The following is a 9,975-nucleotide window of genomic DNA, read 5'->3' as shown; positions in this document are numbered from 1 at the left end:
TCTTTAAAATCTTTGCCTACAGTTTTTTGTCTGGGGTAGCTCCTGGCTGTTTGCTGAGTTGTGGCAGAAACTTCTGCATAAGCGACAGACAGAAGAAACTCCGCGAGTGTGTTGGGGGGGTGGGAATAATGTGCCTCTTCTCACGCAGCGCTTGCCCTGCACCCGGACTTGACGCCCCGCCTTGGCCTCCCTGGCTGCACCCGAGGGAGCGTCTGGGCTGCCTCTCGGGTCTGTTGTGGCATGGTTGCTATTTTCTGACCTGGGTGGACTCCGGCCGCACTCGCTGCCCCCCAGGAGTGCCCTGCAGCACAGGAGGGGCGACCCTGTTCCTTGCTGCCCTCCTGCACTTACCGCGACGCAGTGTGATGGTCGGGGTACGTCCATCTCCCCAGGGCTGATGTCCTGCGGATGAGTTTGGTTTCAAGCCCCATCATCCCCAGGCAGCATATGGAGCCCTCGTGTGTAGGTCAGGAAGGGCCCCAGGACAGCTCTCACGTCCCTCGCTTTGCGGGGCACCCAGGGAGGGCGAGGCAGGGACCGGAGGACGGCGTGTTGTGCGCGATGCTGGCCTGATGACGCTGGCCTGGTTCATCTTTAGCTCCGAGGGCGGCTGCGGCCGGGGGTGAATCCGTGCGAATGCGCTCCAGGGACAACTTCGGGCTCGCCTGGTGCGAGCGACCGCTGTTTCTCCCGGCCTCCACGCGGGAGGCGGGTGAGCACAGCTGCTTGGCCTTCTCTCGAGCCAGAACCCTCCAGGTGCTTTGGGCGACCGGCGATGTCCTTCCCATTCGGTGGCTCTGCTGGCTGGGGCTGGTAGAGATGGTCGTCCAAGGACTCTCCCGTCCAGGCCATTTCAGCCGGGTGCTTCACCAGAACCTGCCTCATAGGCTAAGACCTTTTTATTTAAACAATATTTTAACAACGATTAATATTATCCATCGGTTTTAATTTCCAGCCGGAATGAATCGGGGTTTTTAATTTGTGTAATTTATATTTTTTGCATTTGTATTGGGCACTATGTTGTCTATTTATGTTTGTTTATGCAAGCCGTCCCGAGGCGCTTAGCGATGGGATGGCATATAAAAACTCCAAATAAACAAATAAAGAGAAATAGCCTGATACCCCCAGTGCTGCAGCTGAGGGGCTCTCCATCTAGCATTTCTGTCCAGCCCGGGATCCAGCAGATGGCGGTGGCCTTTTAGAAGGGGCTCGCTGGGGGCGACTGCCTCTGCCCTGTCACGGAGCGTGAGGGCCACGGTTTGGTTCTCCAAGAGCAGCGCTGAAGCTGCTTCATCTCATATGTGAGGGAACCTGGGATGGAGCCGGGGAACCATCGGCACCCCGGCACTACCTGACTGAGTCTGCAGAGCTCCGTCCTGAGCCTAGGCCGGGGGAACGGCGGACTCCACGGCCACCTTCTCAGAAGTTTCTGCTTCTTTCTCCATCGCTTGCTGTTTGGACCGCCTGGCCTGATCAGGCGTTCCAGAGACGGTGGAAGCGTGCATTGTTCTGCAGAATTTTTCTTGGTGCCCAACTAGATTTGGGATTCTTTCCCTTTGTGGACCAATGTGTTGCTCTTTGTTATTTTTAGTGTGGGTGATTGCGCTTCTGAATAAAAGGAGCTGCAGCTCAGCCTTTAATGAGCCATCAGCCCGTTCTGCCTGCCTGGGTGGATGATAGCACAATTCCTCTTGGCCAAGGTTGAAAACCGTCAGTCCCTCCCTTTCCCTCCACCCCGTTTATGCCTGGTGTAATGGGCATAAATCAAAGGCTTCTCCAGAGGAAAGTGAGCCGTATCAATCCTAATTCTTGCAGCAGAAAAAAGGAGAGGGGCCTATTTGTTGGTGTCTGAACTCTTGCCCCTCCCTGGAACAATTGGATCTGGAGACGGTTTGCACCATCTGTCCTTGCTGTTTGTTAATGAATGATTCATCCCGGCATCAAAGGCAAGATGCTTGACAGGTGGATGTTGCCGTTCAGGGACGTTCAATTAATCCTCTGGAAAAAGGAGGGGGATGAATGGAGAACGCGGCTCTGGGCACGGGGAAGAACGGCCCTGGCGCTTCTGAGGGGCCGAGTGCGGAGCGTTGGCTGCTGCAGACCCTTGGCCCAAGCACACTCTTGCACTGCTGTGGGCAACTTGCACGTAGAAGAAGCCCGGGGAAGGGAGAGGTGCTGGCAAGCAGAGCACGGTGGCCGGACGTTCGACTGATGAAGACAAGTTGGCCCAGGGCCCACTCGTTCCTGCGCTCGGCAGCCGCACCCCTGGCCAGGCAGCCAGCGCAGAAAGCTGCGTCATGAGACACCAGAGTCCAGAGAGTCCACACGGATCCTTCCTTAGTTGTGCCTTCGCATTTTACTTCTTAAGTCTCTTCTGTGGCCGGAATGAAAACAGCAACGGGGAACTCGCAAGCTGGGCCAGCAGCTCGCGCTGGCTTTGCAAATGGCCCTTGGCTGACCAGTCCGTTGGCCAAGCTGGTTTTTGCAAAGTAGGTTGCAAACGCTGAAGTCAAGAGAAATGTAGGATGCATTTCGATTCGCATGTTGGGACAGAGGAAAGTGGCTGGAGGGTGTTGGAAGCCGTGGGCCTTCTCCCTGTCCAGGCATGCTTAGAATTCGGTCCTTGTCAAGTCCACAGTGGATTGGATGCTGGAGAAGGTCTTTGCCTCACCGGATAGGTGGCCCTTCATGCCGACATCCCACAAAGAATCAGTTTCCTCTGGGAAAATGTTGGAGGGGCAAAGAGAGGAAAGAGGCCTCCTCCCCAGGGAAATGTCTCTTTGGGGTAAGTTGTGGGTCTTACACTTCGGGTCCCCTTCAGGGATCACTGCCTTGCGTAGGGGCTTGCGTAGCGCAATGGAGCTCTGAGCTCTGCCGTGCAGGGGCACCCAAGACGGACTGGCCATGGCAGAGAGCTCTGGCAAAAGGTGACCCACTGGAGAGGGAAACGGTGACCCGCTGCAGTGCCCTTGCCATGGAAACCCCACGGACGGGGCCCAATTCAGCCCTGCCTGCTCTGTAGAAGGCCAGATCCTGAAGATGGAGCTCACACACTTTGGCCAGCTAATGAGAGGGAAGGACTCCCTGGAGAAGAGTCTGATGCTGGGAAGGATCGACGGCAAAAGGAGAAGGGGGCGGCAGAGGATGAGGGGGCTGGATGGGGTCATTGGGGTGCCTGAACTTGGGGGGGGATCCTCCCTGCCAGGGGACGCTTCGGCCTCTCAGAAGGCTTCCCTTCATTTCTTGGCCTTGGCTAGCCGTTTTCCTGCAGCCCACGGTGGGAGACCGTGACTTATGCCTTCCCGAGATTAATTAGCAGCACATCTGTGCATCCAACGGGGGATGGTGGTCCGGTTTTCACAGAGCCCCCAAGGTGCACAGAGCTGCTTCATTTTTCGGCTGCTCCACGTGCCGGCAGGGGCTCTGGCTCACCTGGAGCACGGCTGCCCCTCCTGCTGGGGGAAAACACGCCCGTTCGCTCCAGCGTGCGCTGCTTTGAGGGCTCCTCCTGGTTCCCTCGCCGGTGCTGCTCCCTGGCTGGCCAGGGAAGTGGAAAAGGGGACGTGCCCCGCAGCATTTGTGGGCTCGCCTCATTCCTTCCATGCTCCCCAGAAGAGCATGGACCTGATGTGTTCACCTGTCGCCCTGTAACCGCCTCGAGGGCCAGCGGACAGAAGGGATGCTGCAAGGGCTGCAAAGCGGAACTAACTTGGGGTGCTCCTATGGGCTCCCTTAATCCCTTTCCCCCCCAAACATCCCTTGGGCACTCAATGCATAGCGTTTCAATTTCTGATTGCAGTGGCTTAAAATTCTCTTTTTTAAAAAAGAAAATCCACTGGAAAACACGCAACACCCCCTCCCCCAACGAGACGGCAGCCCTAATTAAATTAAAAGCAGCCTTTAATCTCTCATCATTACAAAATCAAAGGCTGCCTGAATACTAAAAAATGTGTTCAATATTTGCACAAGCATTTTAGGATAAATAACTGCATTGACGCGATCCTTACGATCCGGCCCAGGAAAGCTTTTAATGCCGAGATGCATCTTAATGGCTCCGAGCTAGAAGCTCTCTTCTTGTGGGTTTTTATTACGAATTCGTTTTCTTTTTAAATGCATCTCCTTTACAGCACCCATTCTCAGAAGCAATAAAGGGCCTGTAAAGCTTGTACTTTGCTTCTGAACCTTCTGGATCGGACTCACGGCTTTCCTTGCTTGCGCATTCAGTGTCCTGGATTTCTAGTGAATGACTCATTTATGGATGCATTGATGCCATTCTTCTTCTTATGCTTATAGCTCGCTCTTTTCTCCTGCAACGAACTCAAGGCAGCTTACACAGTTCTGTCTTCACAACCACCCTGTGGGGTAGGCTAGGCTGGGCAGCCGTGACTGGGTCAGAGTGGGTGTCACAGCTGAGTGGGGACTAGAACCCAGGTCTCTTGCATCCCGGCCCGGTGCTCAGAATGCGACACTTCTCAGGGTTTAGCACTTCTAGGATCGCGTTCCCCCCAATGCTCTAACATGGGTGTGCTTTGCACGTGTGTCCTCGCACCCCCTTTGCACCTCCGGTGCAGGTGAAGGCCCGGTGCCCCCGTGAGGTGCTGCTCCGGAGCTCCCAGCGCTGCCGCCTGGCCGCTGCTTTTGGCGGTTCACTCTTTTGCAACAAGTAGAAGGTTTGGGTCGGAGAGATCTCACTTTATTTGGGAAAGCACGTAGGGAGCAAGGAAGAAACTCCCTCCAGTACTGGAGCCATTGGAGAGCTGGATCAGGACCAGGACAGCTGCGGCTGAGCTCTGCACCTGAACCTCGGCAAGGTGACCTTGCAGGGCTGTTGCAAAGGCGAACCCGGGAGGGGAGAGAACTGTGCGCATCGCCTCGCGTGTCTTGGAGAGGGAGGGGCTCCCCGTATAATGAATGGGCAGGGAATTCATGTCCGGCTTGACCTTAACCGTCATTAATGCATTCGATCCAATCGTTTGCAAATGCACGAACGGCCCTTGGGCCCCAAAAGCCCTCCAAGGCAACATGATTAGGACTGATCAGCAGCTGCAGTCTCTTGGCCCGCCGTACAAGGGCAAGCTCTTATCCCGACTTCTCAGCTTGCCCGGCATTTGTCTTATCCCATCAAGCCGAATGCCGTCACAGCTCCCGTCTTGTTCTCCTGCAGATGCCTCGGCGTTTTTGAACCATTTACCTCTGCTTGTACGTTCGCTCTTTAAAAAATGAACCGATGCTTCTCATGTGCTCCCCAGTTGTAACGGCAGCGCCAGGGGAGCCGGTGTGTTGGCGGAGATGCGGGCACAAGCCAATCAGTGCCGTGTGTGTTCGGCACTTCCCGTCCATCGTGAATCGTACCAAAAAGATGCACCAACTTTTCCTCCTCCTTCAGCATGTACCCTGTCACAGACACACAACAGGTGCTTGCAAGCGGCATGCAGAACCTCTGCACCAGACAGTGAACCGACTCCGGAGTGTGGCAAACCAAAGAACATGCATTAAATAATTTACTATTTATTGTTTTTTGTTTGTTTTTTTCCTGTCAACTTCAGAAATCTTTCTCACGTTCAGCCCTCATTGTGCAATTTAAAGTTCAACTTATTGCAACATTTAACCTGAATTCCATAAGAAAACAGAAGGGGGAAAAACCAACATTGCTTGATTATATGCGAAGTAAAAATAAAAGGACAGATCCTGGTACCCAGAGGAAGAATGAGTAACTGATTGTTATTGCACTAGTTACAATTCAGTAGTGATTTTGGTTTTATGTCTCCTATAGTGAGGACATCAAAGAAATGAGCTGAAGCAAAGGAAAGGGCTGGAAGGACACCAAAACATTTGCCGGAAGCTGAAGCCAGTGAGGTTATACGGAGGGAAGGAGGGAAGGTATATATTTGGTGCGAAACTGAAGAGAACGGTGAGCGTTAAGCTTCCACTTAGAATCTAGCAACACACCATCCAGTTGAGAACTGATGTCAGTGCAAGGAAGAAAGACAAATGTGGGAGAAACTCCCCAATCCAGCTAAAGTGACTGCAGTCTTAGGCACGCTTACTTGGGAGTAAGTGTGGTGACACTCACTCCCATGTGCCGGGGCAGAACTTAATGGGATGCAATTCTGAGTGGGCGCATACAGGATGTATGCGCCATGCAAGTTTCCGATACAGACAACATCCTGTACACTCGCGAATTGGGGGGTTTCGGCAGCCGGGCTTCACTCCTAGGGCCAGACGCGTCGCCTGCTCGTGAGGTGGAAAGCGGCGGAGCTCCGCAGACCAGGCCAGCGTCTCCTGCTAGCTTCAGGGGGACTTCGCACTGTAGCTGGATTGGGACCACTGCTGCCTATAAACGTACCTGGATTATGATGAGAAGAACTTTTGCGTGAATGTGAATGCCGTGTTGTGTGCGTGAGTGTGGCTCTGTTTGCGTGTGTGAGTTTTTCCTTTTTGAAATACATTATTCTCTATTTATAATAACTGCTGATATACAGACAATATACTGGGCACTTTCACTTCCTGTGACCAACTTTCCGTGCAATAATAAAAGGTGCCGTTCAAAAAAGTCAAAAAAGGTTTGTTTCTTTTCTTTAAATCCTATTTTGTTTTCTTTAAAAAAGATAAAATAAAGGCCCGAAACCCAAATCAATGTGATCGAGGCCACGCCAAGGGAGGGGGGCAGGAAAAGAAAAATCGGAAAAGCTACTCCCTGTGCCGCTTGGAAAGGAAAACACATCTCCTTTCCTTACCCTAACCTTGCTCCTGCTTTTAAACCAGCTTCTCTTTGATTTCGTTTTTTATATAGAAAACAACGACGACGACAACAAAACCTTCACAGCGCTTAAAGAGAGAGACAAGTGTTTTGGGAGGAGCGTCGGCCACAGAGGTGTGACGTTTCGGTCGTGTTCCTACTTCGGAGCCACCGGGGTGGCAAAGCCCTTTCGTTCGCTCGCGACCTTCCCCTCGGAGGCTATGCCGGCTCCTCGGGGTCCTCGTCTGTGGCTGTGATCGCGGGGACCAGTCCGTGCTTCCGCAGGGGGCTCCGCGCCCCACTGGGGGCCTCCTGGCTCCGCTCGGGCCCGTTGTCCGGCGGCTTCAGGGGGTCTGTCTCCTGCGGCCCCAGGGCCGGGCCGTCCTCGTGCCAGGAGTCTGCTGAGGGCGCGGCGGCCTGGCCGCCCTCCAAGAGCCGCCCGGCAGAGCCGGCTTCCGGCTGCTCGAAGGAGAAGTTCGGGATTGTCAAGTGCTCCCCCCGGCAGGCGGGGGGCGCCCGGCGGTCTGTCTTGGGGGCCTGCTCTCCCGACGGGGTGTCGGCAAGCTCCAGGGAGTCCCTGTGGAAGTCGCACGAAGGGGTCCTTCTGCGCAGCAGGCTGTTCTCGGAGGCTTTGGTACGTGTCGCGGCGCTGCCCTCGTCCTCCACGGGAGGGTCTATGGAGATGCACGGCGGGCTCATCTTCTTCTTCCGGCGCACCCCGTGGAGGTACTCGGCCTCGGCCTGGGCGTGCGGGCCGAGCCGCCGCTTCTCCTCCGGCGGCGCGCAGAAGCCGTGGCTGCCCTCCTGCGCGGAGGGGCAGATCTCGATGGAGTGCCGCCACTGGTCATCCGCCCAGCTGGGCTTGGCCAGCAGCCCGTGCGGGTCCACGCGGTGCGGCCTCTTGGCGTCCCCCTCGCGGCCGCCCCCGGTCGCCAGGCTGGTCGAGCTGCAGTTCTTGAGCGGGGCCGGGGCCGGGGAGGGGCCGGGGGAGGCGAAGGGGGAGCCGGGGCCGCCCCCGCCGGACCGCTCGGCCCAGCCCCCCGCCGAGCTGGTGATGTGGCTCACCTCCTCATCAGCCGGGTCGGAGGGCTCCAGGAGGGAGACCTGTGGGTCGCTGCTGCGGCTGGGGGGCCTGCCGGAGGCGAGAGGGTGCCGGCGGACGCGGACACTGGAGGACCGGTGGGGCGAGGCGCGGGGGGGAGGCGGCGTCCCGGGCAGGGACAGGGGGGCTGCGTGGCGCACAGGCGGGCCCAGGGTGCTCTGGGAGAGCTGCTTCGGGGGGCGGCTCTCGCAGGCCTCGGCTTGCAGGCTGTCCTTCGAATCCGCCCCGGGAGTGTCCAGGGAGTCCCTCCGGAAGGCCTCCTGTGGGGCGGAGAGAGGAGAGAACGGGCGTTTCTGGGCTGCAAACAGAGCTGATGGGACCTGGGGTCGCGAGGCCCCCGCCCCGCGGCCGCTTGACCTCTTCCATGCCCCTGAAGCGGACAGCAGGATCAAAGAACGGCAGGGCTGGAAGGGCCAGGGGGCCACTGGGACTGCCCCCCTGCCCAGTGCAGGGCCCCCAGAGAAACCACCCCTCTCAGGTGGCTGTCCAGCTGCGTCTGGGAGAGCCCCCCACCTCCCTAGGCCTGGGGTTTAACTGGAATCGCTCCTGCAGTCAGGAAGGTCTTCCCAATCGCCAGCCAAGATCTGCTTCCTGGAACTCGAGCCCATCACTCTGTGTCCTGCGCTCTGGGGGGAGGAGACGTGGCCAGGAAAACCTCCCTGCCGTGGGCCTGGGGCTGCGGATCTCTGACCCATGTGCCTGCCTCCCTCCGAGCACGGGCCGCATGTGAGCTCAGACCCGTTGGCGGGGCTTGGGCCGTCCTCAGAGGTGCCGGAAGGGTGGGCTTGCATCAGGGGGCCCAGCGCCGCTCGAGACCTCCGGCTTGCTAGCAGGGAGCCCGGGGGGCTGCCCCGAATCGGCTCGCCCCGCGGCTTTGAGCCGGCCAAGGACAGAGGAGGCGTCCTACCTGTCTGCACAGCAGCCGGGTCAGGCTGGGCGATCGCGACGCGGCACGTGGCGGCAGGAGCTTCCGTGGGCCGATGCCGTCGTGACGGGGAAGGGGGGTTGTTGGGCACAGAGGCTCCCGCGGGACCCTCAGGGAGGAGCTCGGCCCCACGGGCTGGGAACGGATGGAGGTGATGGATCCTGGGAAGCAGAGAGAGCGTGTCATTCACCGAGGGAGGATCCCGGGAGGCTCCACGCAACGGAGCCGTCCAAGAAGCCGACAGTCTGCGGTGCGCGGCAGCCCAGGTGCGGCTCCCGGTCTATTCCGTTCCCTGAATTGGGTGTGTAGAAGGGAACTGGTTTTGCCCCAGTGTCCCAGTGTCGGAACTGCTGTGATGGCAAAACTTTCAGAGACCACGGGCCAAACGGCAACCCAAAACCCACTTGCATATCACACAGTGCCAACACTGCGATAAAACCTGAAAATGGAGGTTTTAGTTTAGAAAAAAACACCTCACAGCCAGTCCAAGCAAATACACACAAACAATTCTTACCGAGCATCTGCATGGCCCCTGTGTGTGCTGTTATATGATGCTCGCTGCTGCGGCGATGCTGGGGCCACTGCGGCACACGGGCCATAGGTTCGCCACCACTGGCCTGACCCTACCCTGGCGCACACCCCTAACCATTATATAGGGCTAAAGTTCCCCTGAAAAGAGGGCGATTTTGAAAAAGCCTTCCCTGAGGAGATTTTCTGCCCAGCTCATCCTTTCTGCCCATTCTAAACACATGCCAACCATCAAAACCCTGCCAGGACACCTCGTTTTTCTAACCCTAACCTTACCATGGTGCACACCCCTAACCCTAGTATAGGGGTAAAGTTCCATTGAAAATAATGCGATTTTGAAAAAGCCCCCCTTGAGTAGGTTTTTCTGCACAGCTCATCCTTTCTGCCCATTCTAAACACATTCCAACCATCAAAACCCTGCCAGGATGCCTCGTTTTTCTAACCCTAACCCTACCCTGGTGCACACCCCTAACCCTAAAATAGGGGTAAATTTCCATTGAAAATAATGCGATTTTGAAAAAGCCCCCCTTGAGGAGCTTTTTCTGCACAGCTCATCCTTTCTGCCCATTCTAAACACATTCCAACCATCAAAACCCTGCCAGGACACCTCGTTTTTCTAACCCTAACCTTACCATGGTGCACACCCCTAACCCTAGTATAGGGGTAAAGTTCCATTGAAAA

At 56.5% G+C, this 9,975-nt stretch overlaps 1 protein-coding gene across 1 annotated transcript in view; it reads right to left on the bottom strand.

The window, feature by feature from the left end:
* Nucleotides 1–6,958: 6,958 nt before the first annotated feature.
* The window catches only part of CACNA1H (calcium voltage-gated channel subunit alpha1 H), a 183,665-nt gene continuing 180,648 nt past the window's right edge, over nt 6,959–9,975 (bottom strand). The window contains exons 34-35 of the mRNA XM_044433645.1: nt 8,749–8,927; nt 6,959–8,101 (exon numbers count right to left, since the gene is read on the bottom strand). Coding sequence (XP_044289580.1) covers nt 6,959–8,101; nt 8,749–8,927 — 1,322 coding nt within the window. The remainder of the gene's footprint in view (nt 8,102–8,748; nt 8,928–9,975) is intronic.

The sequence above is a fragment of the Varanus komodoensis genome, unplaced genomic scaffold (genome assembly GCF_004798865.1).
Source record: "Varanus komodoensis strain SLA01 unplaced genomic scaffold, ASM479886v1 scaffold26, whole genome shotgun sequence".
NCBI classification, from domain to species: Eukaryota; Metazoa; Chordata; class Lepidosauria; order Squamata; family Varanidae; genus Varanus; species Varanus komodoensis.
This window is presented reverse-complemented; position numbering and strand designations above follow the sequence as displayed.